This window comes from Epinephelus moara, chromosome 6 (genome assembly GCF_006386435.1).
Source record: "Epinephelus moara isolate mb chromosome 6, YSFRI_EMoa_1.0, whole genome shotgun sequence".
Lineage (NCBI taxonomy): Eukaryota > Metazoa > Chordata > Actinopteri > Perciformes > Serranidae > Epinephelus > Epinephelus moara.
The window spans coordinates 24,366,744-24,386,710 of NC_065511.1; the positions used below are offsets into that span (position 1 = coordinate 24,366,744).

Below are 19,967 nucleotides of genomic sequence, written 5' to 3' on the forward strand. Positions count from 1 at the left end.
GATTGTTGAAGTTTTGAAAATGAAATCGTTCATTCTTGCTTGATATATAATTTAAAAGAGAATCAATCATGCCATCATTGATCTTTGTATATAGAACACCAAATGTATTTTGTACGATGTTTACTCTGTAATGTTGTTGATGCTGTTGTTTTGTTTTTGATATTGTCTGTAATGTTTAGAATGTGTTTTATTGTCCTTTTAACTTCCTGCCCAGGGACCACAGATGCAAATTAGCTATTCAGCTAACTCTGGTATAGAACCTGTTCTGTACATGGTCCCTGTCAACTAAACCAATAAACTAAACTAAAACTAAACAGTAACTTAACAGTCAATCTTACAGTCTAACACTTCACATGCATTCTGTGTTTATTTACATTTTACAGCCTCCCAACTTTTCAATCAATTGTTTAATTGGCAGAATATAAACACTGTAAAAGCTTATTAAGTACAAATACCAGGGAGGTGGTTGTAATTGCGGCACAAATACAAACACTTCCTTGTTCATTCCATTTTATAAATACCATGAAATGTTTTACTTGATTAAAAAATGAAAGTTAATTGCAGCCCTAAATTGTTGTATACCAACAGATACTTCAGATCAGTCAATGTGTTGGTCATGAAGCAGAACATAATCTTTCATGCAACTAACCTAATGTTCCAACAGAATACTGAGTGAGCTAGGACAACAGTATGGTTGAAAAGTTATAATGAATTTGAAGGAAACAACTCAGTGGCGCCCCCAAGGGGAGCCATGGCAACCCTGGTACAACTGCTGGACCCCACTAGTGACAAAAGTTGTACATTGTCTTTAACAGGCAGTGGTGCACTCATTTTTTAAGGTAGCACTAAGGAAGTTGTATCTTGTGAAACTAGACAACGTAAGGCCTCCATTGGTGCCAACCATGGCTGAAGGGGGTTCATTATTACTCCAACTTTAGGCTAAATTTTGGCAAGGAAACAACTGGCATGGCGATTTTCAGTGGGGTCCCAGGTTCAAACCGGGAACTCTCTTGCTTTGAGGCGACAATGCTAACCAATGCACAACCGTGCCGCCCATAACAGAATTCCTGAAATTCTACTGCGGCTTTTTGGATTTTCAATTGCCCCATCTGGCCATACAGATTAAAAATTTCTGAGGGCTCCATTGCAACAGTAAGGCTTTCCTTGATATGTAACTAATTAAATTTATAGGCATTGCTTATACTTTGATTTATTGTGAATAAATACATTTACAAAATGGAGTTTTACATTGCAGATCAGGAAAGTGGTACAAGTAAATCTATAAAACCAATTCTTAGTTCAGTTAAAGTAATAATACAAATATAGAAAAAATCTCATACATTAAGACAAAACATAAAAATAAGGCATGCTATACAAAATTAATATATAAAGCAAATACAGGAGTTTAGACAGTTGTAGCAACTCTGACAGGTGGTGGAGGGACAAATGTGGGGAGAGGCACCGACTTTTCAGAGGGAGTCTGAAAGAAAACAAGACAGTTAATATCTAAACCAACAAAAGAAGCAACCTTAGATGTGTTTAATAGACAGACTACCACCTTAAATTTGTTGTAATCAGGGGGAGCCTTCCGCCCTGCCTTCAGCAGGTTATGAGGCACTATTTCTGTTTGGGTTGATATTGCCTGTGAGTCAAAAGAAAGACATTATAACAATCAGCCAAATCTACAGATGCAGAATTCATTGTGAAACACATTAATGAATGAATCTGATGTGTGATATGGAGAGTATGGTATGTATTGTATACTTCACAAGCTCCTCATCAACTGTAAATATCAACTAATCTGATGGCCAGTGAAGTGTTTTACCTTCTCAACTGCTCTGGACATTGGATATCTTGCCTGCTGATCTATGAAACACAGAAAAGTCAAAAACATTCACCACAGAGTGTTAAAAAAAGACTCATCATGTTAAAGGACTTGATTCAGACTCTTTGCTTATCAAACACCTACTTTTGTTCTTGTTCCAGTAGACACAGAAGCAGATGAAGACGATTAGCAGGATTAGAACGAGAAGACTGCAGGGGATTCCAGCTGCAATGCCAGCAATGGCAGGTCCACTCAGCCCGACACCTATTATCACCAGGACAAACAGTAAGCAACAATATTACCACTGCAGCACCATCACTGACCCTGTGATAAGAAATACACTGCTGTAACACACACACACACACCATCTGCCAATTTGCCGTACCTGGACCAATTCTGTGGACCTCAGATGGCGCTCCTTCAGTCATCAGAGCTCTGGGGATGATCCGAAACCAGTATGTCAAGTCGGGATCGAGGACAAAGATGTCTGCGCTCCTAGCAGAGCCAGGTTTCTGCTGGATGGTTTCAAATTTGTTTGAGCTGCCTTTAGTGTTGATGCCATTACCATGTTTGCTCAGGAGGTCTGGTCCTTTCTTTTGGACGTCAAACCCTTTACAAAAGCACATATATACTAGTGTCAATCAATCAAAGCACATAGTGGATCGTGTCTAGATGGTAACTTCAGATTTGCGATTCATCTCAAGTGATCATATAATCCCAAACCGCTATCTTTCCCTAAACTATTTGTACCCAAACCTAACCAGTCCGTAACCACAGCATTGTCGTATAAGTTTCGCAAATCTAGGGTTACCATTAAGCCATGACTTACATAGCGGTATCACATGTCAAGATTTCACTGATCCTTGTCACAGGCCTGTTTCAGCAGGAAAATCTGGCTGTCACTATGTACACACAAACCGACAGAGAAGACATAACAAAAACTGACATTTGCTTTTTCAATACTTTTGTCTTTAAAATGTTATATCCAAAAACACAGCACTGCTCAGTTAGAGCCTCGCATATTTCACAATATTTACACCCCTATCTTCTGTGTTGAGTTTCTGTTTTCAACACGGTGGAGTTCTGCTGAGATGTACAAATTCCCAACAAGACGGTCGTGTTTGTGCGTGTGGTGTTTAAAGATAGCCTTGTGAGAAATAAATCAAGCTGGGGCTTTTGCAGAGCTGCCTTTCTAGAGTTAATCACTGCTTTACCTGTAACAACAGAGGTGGGCGGGACCTCCCAGGTCAATGTGATGATGGTTCCATTGGGATTAGGGAACAAACTGGAATCTGAGATCGACGGTCCTGGAAAGAGAGGGATTGTGAGTGAGGGGGAGATCAAGAGAGGGCAGGAGAGGAGGGGGTGAGGGGATACCAAGACTGGAGAGCTTTGTTTAAAGGGAAAGAGCAATCTCAGGTATTACTTAGCTCTCTGTCTGAGGGCTCATTGTTCCCTTTGACTTCGGTAATGCTAGTGCTTGAAATTGGAGGCAAAGGACAAAACCCAAGTGCCGGAAAAATGTTGGCATTGTATGTTTTTGCAAACCACGGATATGTTACATTTGCACATTATTATGTGGCAGATATGTTGTAACTTAATGTGTCAGTAATCCTGTGGTTTACGTGGTAAGGTTGAGGCACAAAAACCATGGTCCGAGGTTAGGAAAAGATCATGCTTTGGCTTAAAATACCTCAATGTTGGTGCAGGTCACTAAAAAACACCCATGTTCATGGTTTGAAAATCTATCTATCTATCTATCTATCTATCTATCTATCTATCTACTGTGTCACTTTAGAAATGTTGATATTTTACTTGCTAAATGTGCAAATGTAACTTATCTTATCTACTAACTACAAGTGGCCAAAATGAGTTTCCTCCGTGGGGTGGCTGGACTCAGACTTAGAGATAGGGTAAGGAGCTCCGACATCCAGAGGGAGCTCAGAGTAGAGCCGCTGCTCCTTTCCATCAAAAGGGGTCAGTTGAGGTGGTTCGGGCATCTGATCAGGATGCCTCCTGTGCCCCAGGGCAGACCCAGAACATGCTGGAGAGGAGGGATTACATATCTCATCTGGCCTGGGAACGCCTTGGGGTCCCCCAGGAGCTGGAAAGTGTTGCTGAGGAGAGGGACGTCTGGGGTGCTTCGCTTACTTACTTTACACCCCTGCTTAATGTTGACAGTCGACCAACAAACCAAGAACAGCAACACTTTACCTATTAACTGAGTCACCCTCCTCTGGCTGCCCAGCGGGTTGCGGCAGGTACAAGTGTAGTTCTGGGGGGCAAAGTTGTTGACATTTTTATCCTGAATCTGGAGCTGTGTGGTGTCTCTGCTGATCTGGTACGTTGTCCCTTCGGTGACAGTCTCGTTGCCTTTAAGCCATGACACCACAGCCTTAGGCGAGGCCTCGCTGACACACTGGATAGTGACCACTATTTTGCCACTGGAGTCAACCGTGGTTCTCATGGATGGCAGGAACTTCACTGGACTACCTGGGGAAGATAAGGTTCTGGTTTAGGGTTGGCTTCTTAAGTCACACACACAAAGTGTTATTTTTGGAACAACAGATTGTTGTCTTGATAATCCATTAATAGTCTAACACTTACTTGCAGTAATATTGCAGTATTGTTTATTCTGTTCAGATAGGTGGTATGCAATGCATGTGACAGTTTTCCCGTCAAGATTATCAGAGGGGGTGACGGTCAGGTTGAAGTTTCCTGCTCCGCTGCTCGTGTTACTCAGTGCTGGGAAAGACAACTGGGCCTGTGGGGTTCCCCCCAGCCACCGACAGTGGTACTGCAGGTTGACGTTATTCACTGACTGCACAGAGCACATCGGACTGCCTTTTGGCCTCTCTGTCCACAGAGAAAATTGATCCGACATTATTAAAGTGAACCAAGCATTCATTCATGTTTGGATCTATATTTACAATGCATATGTAATTTAGACAGACATGTCAGATGAGAAACAAGGGCTAGTCAATGCTGTCCCAATTTACTTTTATTCAGTATATTTATACAACATGTCTTTATAGTTACAAAAATGGCAGCTCATAATTTGCATAGTTTTATTTTCACTTGAGGAAATAGAGGAGTTTTTGTGAACACAGCCCGTAGCTTTGGAAATCATTTCCTCCCAACATGCCAAAACCACTAGGCCTATCACGATTACTTTTCTTGGTGGACGATATATCATCCTACAAATAATTGTGATAAAGAATATTATCTTTATTATTACTATCAGTGTATGCCACTGACAAAGATAATTTCACAGCATAATAATGATTCATGCACACCCTTGAAAAGAACAGTCAACTTTCAATTCTTCAGAACATTCAGACATTGGAATTATGTGAAAGAAGTGTGTGTGTGTGTGTGTGTGTGTGTGTGTGTGTGTGTGTGGTTGCACAAATTATATTTTTTAAAGCTGATAAAGTCATCTGTAATTGTGGTAACAGGTCAGGCTGTTCTCACACACTGTTCGTACATATCCCTACGAAAGTAATGTACCACAATTCGTATATAACCCACGTAATCATGAGCCAGTAATTTGTGCACAACACATGTAATTGCGAAGGCTGCTATTACATGACCAATGTGCTGACTGGGATACAGAGGGAGGTGGTAAAAAGAGCAAAAGTCCATGTTGGGAGGCAGGTTGGGGTGGTAAATGGGCAACCCAGTCTCACTTCCAACTCATCAAATACCAACACTTGGTCAGTGGCCTGTCAGCATCAGACACAGATACACAGAGGTATCTTTAAACAGCGGTATAAGACACAGCAGGCAGCTGCCTTTGTTGACCCTCTGGGCAACTACCAGTGTATAAAGACCATGAAAGTCTACATAGGATGTGTATGTATGTGTGTTTACTCTGCTATCCTGTTAGCCAAAGTCTTGGTGACATTCTTATGCAAACAAACAACTAGGGGCAATAATATCACGCGATATATGGACATGGACGTGATCATTTTTGCTGGCTTTGATAAGCAGATAATGTAATTACTGTGACAGGCCTACCAACCACTAACTTCATCCAACCCAGAGACACCTCTGGTCTGTGCAATGCAAACATTGCTCAATAAATCTATTGAGGATCACAGTGTTGCCAAATCCATCTAAAGTTTCCCAGTTTTGTAAAAGTGCATACAACAATATCAAATGAGGAACAAGCAGAGACAAAAGATGTGTGAAAGCATCAGCAATGTAGAAAGTAATATCATTAACAGGTTCAAGCACATCTCTGAAATCAGAGCTCAGTCAAGTACTCACCAAATACTGTTAGACTGAAAGAAGTCGAGGATGTTGGCAGTCCAGACTTTGTCATTTCAACGGTGTACTCACTGGTATAGTCAAGTGTCACATTCACAAAGGTAAGGGATCCATCTGGCTCAATATCCAGCACCCCCCTATTGTTTTCAGCTATGACTGGAGGAGCACTGGAGTTAATAACCCATGTGGCGACAGGTAACCTTCCCATAAACCAGGCAACCACTGGGTCAGAGGCACCACTGAAGGACACAGCCAGAGTCACATTGCTGCCAAGTGGTGCATTCACAACAGTCGGGCCAACAGGAGACACCACCAGCTCAAAGTAGGCACCTGTCAGTGAAGAAGTAATCAGTTTACAGAGGACATATTAATCTATGATACTCAAAATCCTTGTTACAATGATGCAGTAAATGTTGATGGCAAGTGAATATCCTATGCTTATACTGTGTGTCTGTTCCTGCTAAAATAAGCATTAATATTACAGAAACAAAACAGAATTAATTAAAAGCCCCTTTCCTGCTCTTAAGGAAGAAGCACAACACAAAACTAACACCTGGAATTCAGTTTTAATCTTACCTTGAAAAGTAAAGCTCAGTAAAATGACGAGAAAAACTGCATTTAATCTACTAAATCCATCCGGCCACGTCATTTTATAAAAACAGGGCGACAGTGGAGTAGCTGACGGATTTAAGAGGACATGAAAATCTTTTTGAAGTTGTTTTTTGAGTCAAAAACCCAGAACATAAAAACAGAGGCGAAGAAATGTCCTCGGCGTCTTGGACAGCAGTGACTGAATCCTCTGTGTGTGTCAGCAGGGCGCGTGAGTGTCTCACCTGTGCTGAGTCAAAACCTTGATTGTGCACGTGAAGCCACGCCCCCACCTGGTTTCACATTACAGTGCCTGTCTTATTTCTGTTCCGTTAACAAGCCAATATATTTCAATTTAACGTGTCTCCTTTAACGTTATAGCACATTATGAAAACTGTATGGGGATTTATTTTTCTAAATTTAAGTATCAGATTTTGGAAACTTTTAGAAAGTCTAACATATTTAAAGAAATGTATTAATACAATGATTTCATTAAAATAACACTGGCATTGTCATTTCCATCACCATATGAGTTTTCCATCACGATGAATAAAGTGACAAATATGACTGTTGTGGAAATTACATTTAGCCTGGTGATGCGTCAGCTTGCTAATGTTCTTTTTAGCATTAGCATTAGCATTAGCATTAAATATACACAAAATACACAATATCAAATGTTTTTCTTACTATTTGTACACTGAAAATGAATATAAGCTGTTTGGAAACATATTCCTGATTTAACAAAAATGTACCTCTCTACTTATTACAGTTGCCACTATGCTAACTGTCCTCCAACCATGGGGCCTCCTGTCACATGACTATTGCTGTGGTCACCAAGTAGGCCCATACAAACTCAACAAATCCCCACAACTTCCTGAAACTTTTACATTTTGAACATCCATCCATTTTCTAGCTGCTTATCCTCTTGAGCGTTGCAGGGGGGGCTGGAGTCTATCCCAGCTGACATTGGGCGAGAGGCGGGCTACACCCTGGACAGGTCGCCAGAATATTGCATTGCTGACATGTAGAGACAGAAAACCATTCACACCTATGGACAATTTAGAGTCACCAATTAACCTATCCCCAATCTTTGGACTGTACCCGGAGAAAACCCACGCTGACATGGGGAGAACATGCAAACTCTGCACGGAAGGACTCCCCGCCTGGGATTGAACCAGGAACCCTCCTGTGAGGCGACAGTGCTAACCACCACACCACTGTGCCGCCACATTTTGAACAGTGTGGTGGAAATAACAATTACCCAAAGGGACAGGTGTTTTTTGGTGTGTGTGTGTCTGTGTGTGTGTCATGTAATTAAAATTGTGTCTGTGTGTGTGTGTCATGTCATTAAAATTGGTATTTATGTGTCATAATAGTATTTGAAAATAATATTAGATCAATATGAAATTCAAAATTAAGCAGGGTTGAATGTCCAAAGAAGATATAGCAAACACCACACAATGAAGGCCACTTTACATCATAACCTCCTGAGACCCAAACTTTTGTTTGGCATGCTTTTTTCTCCAAGCTATACAGGATCAGTAGGACCGTGTAAGTATAAAAACTAAAAGTTGTGAATGATAATAAAGTCCCAATATCCTCAAACGAGATGATAATAAAGTCCTAATGTCTTCAAACAAGTACTTCCTAATTAACAGTGTCTTAGCTTGTTACAGCTGCTAGAATAGGCCAAACTTGTTGCCATATCAAACTACAAACATTATTAATCATAAATAAACAAGTTTCAACCATAAAAAGTTGATCAGGTTTTGGACCTTGTTCACTTTTGTGTTGGGATTGGCTGCAGACTGACTTGGCAGAGATGGCTGCCATCTTATTTTTACAAAGATTAGTGTATTGTGCTCTTACTGCCACTAGATGGCACAAAAAGGTGTCCACGAATGAGGACAACAGGTCTAAGTTAAGTAGAATGAAGTATAAGGTCAAGTAAACCCTAGTCTCGCTCACCAGACTGGCTGGGCCGACTCTCACTTTAAGATTGGAGAAAAAAACGCCCTGGCTGCTTGTATTTCTTTCAACCAATCACAATAGTTCTGGGCGGTGCCACAGCAACGGTGCGCTTGCAAAAATATTGCCGGGGGGAAACAGGTTTTGGTGTAACACGCCCGCAAAAATATCGCCTACAGGACACGAACCATGACAAAAAAATGGCGACATCCCCGCAAGATCAAACACTGCAAAAGTTAGTAAAGGACGTTTGTCGACTATGACAACCGGAGGTGGTAGGGCGGGACTTCAGCGGGTGGCTCGTTCCGCCCAATGAGAGGCTGATCTATGCAGCGAACTTACGCCCACTCAGACTAAGTAAACCTTAAATGCGATGTCCTCATATGAGGACACAGGGTCTCAGGAGGATTTAAGTAATGACTGATCTGTTCTTTATTCATTTTTATTATTCTTTTGGTGTTAAGCAAGTGTGACAATAATAAAGGACAAGATTTTTTCTTTTTCTTTGCTGACAGGGCCACAAAAATCACAACAGTTGAAGACTCACTCATCTGCAATGCGGGCTCCATCTTGCTGGTACCCTCACCACAGCAGTCCATGTGACACACAGTAATGTGAGAAAGTAAACAAGTCCTGATTCTGTGCCGTGAGCTGCACATGTTCTCTTTTACACTCAGGTGTTTATTATCCATAAACCATCCATTCTCTCTGTGTGGGCTACAACTACCAGGGATTAATGCAGTATAATAAAAAGAAAAGCCTTGCCTGCAAAACATCCTCTCTTAATGTGTGGAGCCCCACAGTGTTTAATAATACATTTTGAAATTGATAACCACATGGATAAATACACATATGGTATGTAATATACCCATGACATTGAGAAATATTCCAGGAAATGTTTAAAACTCAGCTCATTATAATGAAATGTCATTTTATGCCATTTCTTTTTGAAATAAGACTGTAATTAATTCCAGCTGTTTTTATTTCAAAATTTCCATAATTTCACAGAATGATTTCACTTCTCATCATTTTCTTATAAATGACGGTTTAATTTAACAAATAAAACAAACTGAAAAGGGACTGTTGCTTTGGTTTAAATGAGCTGACATCTCCTAAAAAAAACTCAGCTACTGTGAAAAGACGCAGGGTGAAATAACATTTCATCATGATAGTCATGATATGATATGAATGTATATCATAGTTTCCATGGTTACATTTAGTATTGAGGGCTCTGTTTTCCTAGATGTTTAGTTTTGGTTGGAGCAGGTTATTTTGGAGGCCATTGTTTGTGGTGCTTGTATCTCTAACTGTTGATATCAGGCTAAATATTATGAACCCCCCTCATAATAGCTCAATATGATTCAACAGCAGCACAAACTAAAGCTTCCAAAAGGATCATACAGTTGAATCAATACCTCTCAAAAACTGAACATTATGACCTTCCTGAAATTAGGATTCATGGCAGGATTTCTGTGTTAGGTATAGTTAGGTGTACCTAATAAAGTGGCAACAAAGTGTTTCTCCAAGTATTGCTGCTTGATTCAATCATATAGTGCAGAAACTGGTTTCTGGCCAAATGCAATACAGCATGTTGCTTCAGAAATAATGCTTTAAATCCACCAGAGTGAAACATTTGATCCAATAAATCCCCCAGACTCAAACAAATATCCAACTTTTTTCATCAAAATCTGTTACCCATTCACAGGTGTTAATGATGTCAAGTTCAAAATTAAATGCCCAAAGAACAGTCACAGGTGTATTTAGATATGAAAAAGACTGGCTGCTTTATTGTCATGTAATGTCCTGTACAATCAACAGACAAATGAGGCGCTTATGGTAAAATTCAGATGTGTGATCGTCTTACTGAGAGACACTGTCGAAGCTGTCCTGAAACCCAGTCATAATTACACAAACTTATACAAATTACCAGCAGACTCGGCACTAATCTTGGAGGACATAATCACCCCAACATGTTTGGGTCCATATTTACATATATCATTTACAAAAACTGCACCTCTTAACACGTGTGACTACAGACAAGATTAAACAGCTGAGCCAGGTAACTGTTGGTGTAATGCCTCGTACTGGTGGTGTACTGTGTGATGCAAACAGCAGCATGAGTAGTGATTTCTGGGTTTAAATTATTGCATAAAGACAGTCTGTCTAAATCAGATTAGAAGCCTATAATACAGATGAGTGTAGGTTAAAACGCACATGAAAGACAAGATGATCCTTTTGGGGTTGTCTGCTGCAGGACAGTGTTTCTCAGTACTCCTCCTCCCCTGTCGATACCTCCATGCCTCAGAAGCCACAGTCTCAAACAGAGGGATTAGACCAACACATAAGCCAGTCCTCCGGGTGTGCTTATGCAGTACAGTCCAGTTATTCATTACAGAGTCCTGCAAGGAGAAAGAAAGAGTAGATAGATAATGTAATTCATGAGTTGCAATTAAAATCTTTTATCAGTTTAGCTTCCGTCACCACAGACACACAATACTCCTTGTCAAAGCAATTAATTAATTACATCTTTCATTACAAGAGGTAACTTTGCTGCATGCAGACACAAGATGGACACGTATTAAGCTATAATCAAGATGTAGCAACAGGTAGATCAAGAAGAAAACATTTTTGGTTTTACAGTGTTTTTCCTGCTCCTTATTCAGTAATGATTTGCTGCCCACTTTGGAAACAATGGCCTATTGCCCACCAAAAACATTAATATTATGTCTACTTAAAGGGACAGCTCACACAAAATTATATCATCTAACATGTGGTGCTGTTTATCAGTCTAGATTGTTTTCGTGTGAGTTGCTGTGTGTTGGCGATATCAGCCGTAGAGATGTCTGCCTTCTCTCCAGTATAATGGAACTAGATGGCACTCAGCTTGTGGTGCACCACTGAGCTAGCAAGTGCTACAGCACTGCCAAGGATGACACCATTAATGTTTACATCTTGTGCTGTCACAAACAAGAGCCTCTCATCCATGAACTGATGCACGCTTCCTTCTGCGCAGTGACTGATTGACAGTTGGCGGGTGTAGTTCAGTAGAAAGAAAATAGTTCCTACATGAAACTGCTCACAACAAGGTCTGTGGATTATCTTGAGTAACCAGGTCATGATTTCTAGAAAGAGACATTGCTGTTGAGTTTTTCAAATGTATTTTTTTTTGGTGTGTTCAACAGCACAAGCTCAGAGCCATCCAGTCCCATTATATTCGAGGCAGAGGCAGACATCTCTATGGCTGTGATATATCCAATACTCAGCAACTCACACCAAAACAATCTAGTTTGATAAATAGCACTACAGGTAAGAGGAAAAATATGTGTTTTTTTATTATAGGGTGAACTGTCCCTTTAATTCTATGATGTGAACTATGGCATTTAAAGGTTGCTACAAAAATTGTACAAGATGAACTAAGAGCACGTTGCAGAGGGCCTAAATATTATCTCATATAATTGGCTGCCATTAAAGCTGTAACAATAAGTTGATTGATTGATTAGTCAATTGAGGGAAAATTAATCAACTTTTTTGACACTGGGAGCACCCACATGGCTCAGAGGTAAAGGTAAACATTATCTGGTCCCAGCTTCTCTAACATGATAAGGCTTTGCTTCTGTATACTTGTATATTATATATTCATGGTTTTTGGACCCTTGGTGGGACAAAACAGTCCATCTGAAGACATCACTTTGGGCTCTGAAAACTAGTGATGGACATTTTCCACTTTTTCTTGAACAATTTAGACTATTCCTTCAATCAATTAAAAAAAATCACAGGCTAAGTTAGTTTTAGTCCTAGCTCATGTTATATCTTTAGATATTATTAAAAATGCTTTGATACTGAATCTGTGGGAGCCTTGCTGAAGATGTGTATTTAGTTAGTTATAATAATATAGTGTCAGGTCAGGCTCTCCATTGGTGGATACTGTGATACTCACCCTTCTGCCAAGTTCTGCGCTCCTCTGCTCCTGCTCCTAAAGCCTCTATACCATCCCTGTCTCCTTAAGTTTGCCCACTAGGTCTTCCACCGTCTCCACCTTCACTCCAGCCTGTCTCTGCGGGGGCTCATCCACTCTCAACACCTCCAACCGTGACGTGATGTCCACCCCCAAGTCTGCAGGGTTCACATTAGCGATCTTCTTCTTCTTGGCTTTCTGAAAGTAGGAAAAGCAGCAGCAAATCTAATTTCATTCCTGAAAACAAGAGTATTTAACACCTTCTTGCCTCTTGTTTTACTAACCACATGTCCCTGCTACCTACCATGATGTTGGGCAGGGTGGCATATCTGGGGGTGTTTAGTCGAAGGTCTGCGGTAAGCACTGCTGGTGTGTTGATCTTAATAGTTTCCAGGCCGCCATCGATTTCTCTCACCACTTTCAGTTTGTCTCCTTCCAGTGACACCTCTGATGCAAAGGTACCCTGTGATATGAAGACACAGTACAAATACACAAAATAAATACAAAAAAAAATGAACAACTATTGTCAAAATGGTCCATCTAGAAACATCTATCTATCTTTGCAGCTGGCAGCCAAATATGGAATGAGGTTATTTGAGTTCATGAGACAGTCAGCGTGCCCTATCTGCTGGTTACACTGTGTAACTACACGTTATTTATAACTAATCCAGGGTAACTGTGTTTTAACAATGAACTATTGACTGTAAAAGGTCAGGTGGTTGGGATGATAAGAACTGTAAATCAGGGGTAACTTTGGATATTAGCTGATTAAAATGTCTTTACACTATAATCTGTGCCTCACACTGCTTTAACTGTACACTGTGCTACAACATGTTAACAAAGTGCCCCATCTACTGGCCAGCCAGTGGAACTTCACCTCAGCTGTCCTCGCAGCCTTTGACCTGCTGTGTTGGTCTGTGCAGGATCACTGTAGCTCTTACTGACTCAATCTAGTCTCTGCTAACTTTGATAAGACAGTCTGTACAGGGACATAGCCTCATATCAGCACTGCTATGTCACACATTCAACACTTGTAAAGACAAACAGAGAAAATAGAAACTGAGGTAGTCTAACTTGCAGTAATCACATGGGAGTCAGACCATTTTTTAGATCATAACAGGCTGATTTTGGGTCAGGTTGGCTAAGAATAACTGCGTTAGAGTTTGGACTCACCTGAGGCCAGTCCAGTAAGGCTGCAGTCATCTGGCCGGTCTGATTGCAGTCATCATCGATGGCCTGTGAGAGCAATGCAAGTTATTAAATGAAGGTAAGAGTGGTGCACAACAAGGTTATTATAGTCAACTAAAAAAAACAGAAAAATAGACCTAAAACTAAGTCAACACGCAGGAGGAGGCATTGGTGCATATGTTTATTGAGACCAAGATGTCTACATGACTGTGAGTCTATTGCCCTCACAAAATGTTTGTATTGTAATACCTTTTCCGAACTAAATCCTGGCCTTGACATATATTGAACATTGAATTTCCCCTCACGGGGATTAATAAAGTAAATAAACTTAAACTTAAAAAAAATACCCTCCATATTAAAAGAACAAACAAACAAACAAACTAAAACGAATACTGAAGCTGATGAAAACCAAACTAAAACTAAAAAACTTTAACCAACAAAAACTAAACTAAAATGAGAAAAACCCACTCTGGAAACTAACTCAATTGAAAAATTTTTTTAAAAAAAATAAAAACATTGGAAAAATACAAAACTATAATAACTTTTATACCTGTTTGCCGAGGATGACGAGTTGAGCATCCTCCTTCTTGGCCAAAGCAGCCATGATCTTGGAGACCTGCAGGGGTCCCAGGGTTTCATAGTCCTTCCCGGTCACCTGCACGTGAATGCCACGGTCTGCTCCCATGGCGAGGGCGGTACGGATGGTCTCCTAAGTGACGGAGAAAATAAGTGTTTTAACGGAGAATTAGAATAATTAAAATTTGTCACCAAACACAGAAAGATTAAACCAAAATGTGGCAGAAGATCTCAATATCACATTTATCTCCATATTCATAAAAGCCACAATAGCTACTTTTTAACGATCTAAAACACAGAGAAATGTATCTGAATAAGCAGAGTGATTTTTATCCAGTTGCACTTTATAATTATGCAAGGTATGATCAGTGATTTTCAATGACACTCAAATTGTTGATGTATCATTCATCAGTATTTGTGACATTATATCAACACTTAATTACAGCATGATTCAGTAATTCAAGAGAAAGCTGAAACCCAGCAAAAACCTACAAGACAGTGAAAGCATTACAAAGAGCTCCTCCAAACGTGGGCAACCTGCCACACCACCCTGCATGTCTCCAGGACATGTGTTAACAAGGCAGGAGTGCATAGTCTGGCCCCATCTCACCCACCTGTGCTTGCTGTGGCCCGCAGCTGACAGCCACTACCTCCTTAATGAGCTTCTTCTCCTTCATCTTGACCGCCTCCTCCACAGCGATCTCACAGAAGGGGTTCATTGAGTGCTTAACGCCATCCGTCACCACGCTGGTGTTGTCCGGCTTCACACGAATCTGAGGAGGAAGAAGGCCGCGGGACAGAGTCAGGCCACAACGGGGGTGCCAGATGACAAACAGTCCAGATAGCCTGGATTCTAGGGCAAACTGTCAGACACGATGACGGACTCACACAGGAAGTGAGCTAGCAATACATGTAGTGATGCATGTTTTAACAGGAGCCCTGTAGTAATTACGTCTTCATTTTGGAATTAGCTCTCGTCTCCTCTTTTATTGCTCTGCATTGCTTTACTACTGGAAAATTATAGAGAAGAACTTCCCCTAAAGGTTTTAAACATAATGTGGAAAAAAGTCTGGAGTTACAAAACAAATGGTTCTATGGGGTCATACACTATATGGACACCCATAGTATGTAGATGTTTTATTCCAAAGCTATGGGCATTAATGTGCTGCTACAACAGCCAATGCTTTCTCTGGAAAGGCTTTCCACAAGATTTTGGAACCTGGCTGAAGGGATTTGATCCCATTCAGTCACAAGAGCAAAAGGACGTCTCATGATAAGGCCTGGCTCATGTTCCAATATAGGCCAAAGGTATTTAATGTGGTTGAGGTCAGAACTCTGTGTCAAGTTCTTCCACACCAAACTATAAAAAAAGCATTTCTTTATGGAAGTGGCTTTGTTTTTGGGGGCACTGTCATTAAAATCAGAAGTGGGACTCACTATAGGATCCAAGATACTATATTATCATGACACTTAAGTCACAATACAATATTGTTGCGATTATGTTGCGATACGCTGAGTATTGTGATAAAATATATTGTGATATATTGCAATTCATTACCATTTTTCAACTGTAAATTATGTCCCCTAAGGAAAAATTTGTAAAGTTTATCTTATTAGATAAAACAGATGTTGACAGTTTGTTCATCTCCCTTCAGCCATTTTCTTTCTGCAGCAAAATGTATCTAGTGGACTGAAAAAGTAATTTATCATATTTTTCTAGTAGGCTACCTAAAGTTTGATTCGTATATGTAATATTAATAATTCATATAATAAAGAAATCGATACTTCGCACTATGTGACGATACAATATTGCCACACAAAAATATCACTGTATCGATTTTGTCTACACCTAGTTGACATAGGATAGGGTCTTCCCTAAAATGAAACATACCATTGTCTGTCTATTAGCATTGCATGCTGTAGCTTTAAGATTTTCCTGAAACAGAGCTGAGACCTGTGGCCAAAAAAACAGCTGCTAACCAAAAGAACACAAACGTATATGGGTATGGGTGCCTGTCCATATGGTGTACCTGTATCATAATAACTTCACATATTATATAACTTTACATATGCAGAATACTCACAGTTTCATTTATCTACTAATGCAGCAACTGAGCCAGATCAGTATGCAAAACATAATACTGAGAGTACAGATAATCAACACTTCATGACAATAAATGGCACAACATCACAAATGATATGATGAGAACTCAATCTGACAACACAGCTTACATGTCAAGCAAACAATTTCCTGATTTATTACACTTTAATAATTTGCCTGATAATGTTGGGAGCAGAGGAAAGCTACAGATGTGTCAGTATTGTGCACCAACACTGTGCAGATCCTGCTGGGAGCAGCTGGAGCAGGAGAGTTCCTGCTGTGACATGAAACAGCTGCAAACAGATATTGATTGTGGTGTTGTACTTTAGGAGCCATTATCCCTGCTACAGAATATTACAGTATATTAAGATAACAATAAATATGTGACTGCACTGTACACCATTGCCTTACAAACTCATTTAAATGGTGAAAAACTGAGGCCATCATCAGCCAGACATGAGGTTACACAACTTGAAAACAGCAGCCTTACAGCTGTTCAGGTAACGAGCAAGGAAGTCATACATTGCAGCGTTGCTAATAATACTCTGAATTAAACATCGTTGCACATTCTGTATATTGCCCTCATGAGTTTAACTGCAGTCTGAATGGTTCACTTTATCTGTCAAATATTAACAGTTAGCTGTGTTTCCTTAGCTCCTGTGCCACAGCAGCCAGCTGGCGTATGCAGGCTAACGTTAGCTAGCAGAACACAGAAAGTCAAGTGAGTGAGCACAGGTAAAAAATATTTTAAAACATAAATAAACTCGTTGTAACAGTAGAAAGAAGTTACCTTTACAGCGTAGTCAATGACACGCTTAACACCGACGAGGACACGACCAGACATTATTGCTGAAACTGTGCAGTGGCAGACAGCTAAAGTACCAGTGTCACCGCAGTGAACCTTCACCCAAGGAGTAGGTCGGAATTATTTTAGGGTGACAACAGGGGAGGGAGTTTAGGGGACCGCCTCCCATTCCAGCCAATGAGAAGCAGATATAAGTGGACGCTCTCCTCACCGATTGGTTGAGATGTTCTTGAAGCCGTTGTTAAATTCAACTGTAAAGTCAGTGCTGCGGTTTCAATGAGTGAAAGACTAAACCTTATTTAGGGATTCTGGAAAAGTGAGTTAAATCGCTTCAAACTCCCTCTGTTGATTGCCTGATTATTTAAACTGCTCAAATTTAGAGAATTGCCAAAAATCAACCGTGAATTATGCAGTGCTCCTCTTATCTGCGTGGTAAACAAAACCCGAAGAAGAAACGTTCCGCTTTATGTGTGGCAAAGGTCACGGCAAACGGTGGAGAGACACCATGAGGGTCAAGTGGCCTTAAAACGATACATGACGAGTTACACATAAACATGACTTGGTGACGTAAGATCTAATTTTATAATTTTATGATTATGATAATGTGTTTTCATGTAAGAACACATTTTTGCCTTGCTCTTGTTACGCTTCCTATCTCACGTGATTTCTTAAAGTTAAATTGATTGCTTCTACCTATGTTTTTTGTATTTTTGTACTTTTCTTCCATATATCATAATACAATTTCAAATTAAGGACAAGGGGGCAACAATCTGAAATTACAGTAATGTCTCATTTAAGGGCAAGGCAAGTTTAAATATATAGCACAATGCAGCAACAAGGCAATCCAAAGTACTTTACATAAAACATGAAAAGCACAGAAACAAAATCGTAAAAGAAACACATTATAAAAGGACATTAAAATGCAATTAAAAATGCCATTACAAAGCTAGAGAACAGAAAATAAAAATTAAAACAAGACAATAAAAGTTACAATGCAGTATAAGAAATTAATAAATATTTGATATAATAAAAGGCAGTGGCAAACAGAAAAGTCTTCAGCCTTGATGCAGCAGACCTGCAGTTTTCTGGGAGTTTGTTTCAGATGTGTGGTGCATTAAAAACTAAATGCTGCGTCCCCGTGTTTAGTCTTGACTCTGTGGACACAAAGCACACATGTCCCAGATGACCTGAGAGGTCTCAGTGGTTCATAGTGTAGCAGAAGATCAGAAATGTAGCCAGAGCTCCGACCTGGAGTGATGTGCTCTACTCTCTGGATCTTAGTGAGGACTCGAGCAACAGCGTTCTGATTCAGGTGCAGATGTCTGATTGATTTTTTAGGGGGACCAGTAAAGTCAAGTTTTTCCCAAATCCTGCTGAGACATAAGTCCTTGCATCCTTGATATATTCTTAAGGTGATAGTAGGCTGACTTTGAAACTGTCTCAGTGTGGCTATTGAAATTCAGGTATGAGCCCATGACTTCAACAAGATTTGTGGCTTAGCCTTTGATTTTAACATTGCCATTAAAACTGAGCGCTGACATAAGAAGAGAATAAAGAATAGTGGTTAATTTCCAGTGTAGTGGGTGCATCTAGGTAAAACTAATGAAAGGTCAAACACAAGAGCCCTGCAGTAAGTCTTACCTTCATGAATGTTCAGGTTTGTTGAAACTGTCTTTAAGATATGTTGATTAAAATCAATAGCTGAATGGTGGCTGGAGTTTAGGTGCCTATGAATTGCAACACTAAGTATACAGAGTGGTGTTTCCAATATTCAGTCTACCCTCACTTATATAAATAGGGTAGACAAAATATTACAACCACACCTCATTATATAATTGATCAACACCACCAATTACCATCTCCAATATGACCATAATGTTGAATCAAAAAAAGCTTCACCACTTCTTAACAGTTTGGCTGTTTTAATTTTAGCAAGGTGTACCTATAATAGCACGTGTGCAACTTTAATAAAGTAAAGTAGCTTAAATCCCTCAGCAAACCCCTGCTGAAGCATCGTTAAACATGACACTTTACATACACTTTGCTGTTTAAGTCTTAAGATAAGATAGATACACCTTCAGGCTTCGTTCCCTCCCTGCACCATTGATGTTAATGTGTGCTAAATAAATAAACCTAAACCTAAAACCTTTATTGATTGATTGGTGCAGTAATACATACAGATAAGTAGCCCATAGAAAGTAAGAGAAATAAATAGTGATAAAAGGCAAATAAAATTAGATAGTAGTAGATGATATGATTTGATAAAGTAATGGTGGTGTTTGTCTGTATTAATATAATGCAAAAGTCTTTGTAACATATTAACATAAAATAGTATAATATGGTACATTATGATGTAATAAAGGATATGAGACAAAGTATAAGGTGAAGTGTAGTAGTACAGTCTAACATAATATACAGTACAGTACAACAATATAAAATAGAAGCGTTAGTGTTACGCAGGATTTATACTTGTGCGTCAGCTCTATGCAGAGCCTACGCCATAGCCTCTGCACGTGGCCTATGCCATTGTGAGCAATTATACTTGTGCATGGTGTGTCTGTCACTCTGTAGTTACACCTCCAGAACACTAGACTGTGGCGGGGTTTCTGTGAAGTGCTGTAAACTTTAGCCGATTCAAAACAAGCCAAAACACACATTAAACATGGCTTAATAGACACAATTTCAAACA

At 39.9% G+C, this 19,967-nt stretch overlaps 2 protein-coding genes across 2 annotated transcripts; both read right to left on the bottom strand.

The window, feature by feature from the left end:
- Positions 1–834: 834 nt before the first annotated feature.
- vsig10l (V-set and immunoglobulin domain containing 10 like) lies at positions 835–8,413 on the bottom strand. The gene is made up of 10 exons (XM_050046460.1): positions 6,674–8,413; positions 6,098–6,427; positions 4,433–4,681; positions 4,040–4,318; positions 3,040–3,132; positions 2,211–2,435; positions 1,970–2,089; positions 1,826–1,866; positions 1,559–1,642; positions 835–1,480 (listed from the first exon to the last, which is right to left on the bottom strand). Exons 1-10 carry the CDS (start codon positions 6,744–6,746, stop codon positions 1,406–1,408), a joined length of 1,569 nt encoding a protein of 522 aa, XP_049902417.1. The 5' UTR covers positions 6,747–8,413; the 3' UTR covers positions 835–1,405.
- A 1,999-nt stretch (positions 8,414–10,412) lies between these two features.
- On the bottom strand, positions 10,413–17,424 carry etfb (electron transfer flavoprotein subunit beta). Its single transcript, XM_050046461.1, has 7 exons — positions 17,264–17,424; positions 14,987–15,145; positions 14,347–14,505; positions 13,782–13,844; positions 12,913–13,071; positions 12,591–12,806; positions 10,413–11,052 (listed from the first exon to the last, which is right to left on the bottom strand). The coding sequence occupies exons 1-6, from the start codon at positions 17,315–17,317 to the stop codon at positions 12,636–12,638; spliced, it is 765 nt and encodes a 254-aa protein (XP_049902418.1). The 5' UTR covers positions 17,318–17,424; the 3' UTR covers positions 10,413–11,052; positions 12,591–12,635.
- Between the last annotated feature and the right edge of the window lie 2,543 nt (positions 17,425–19,967).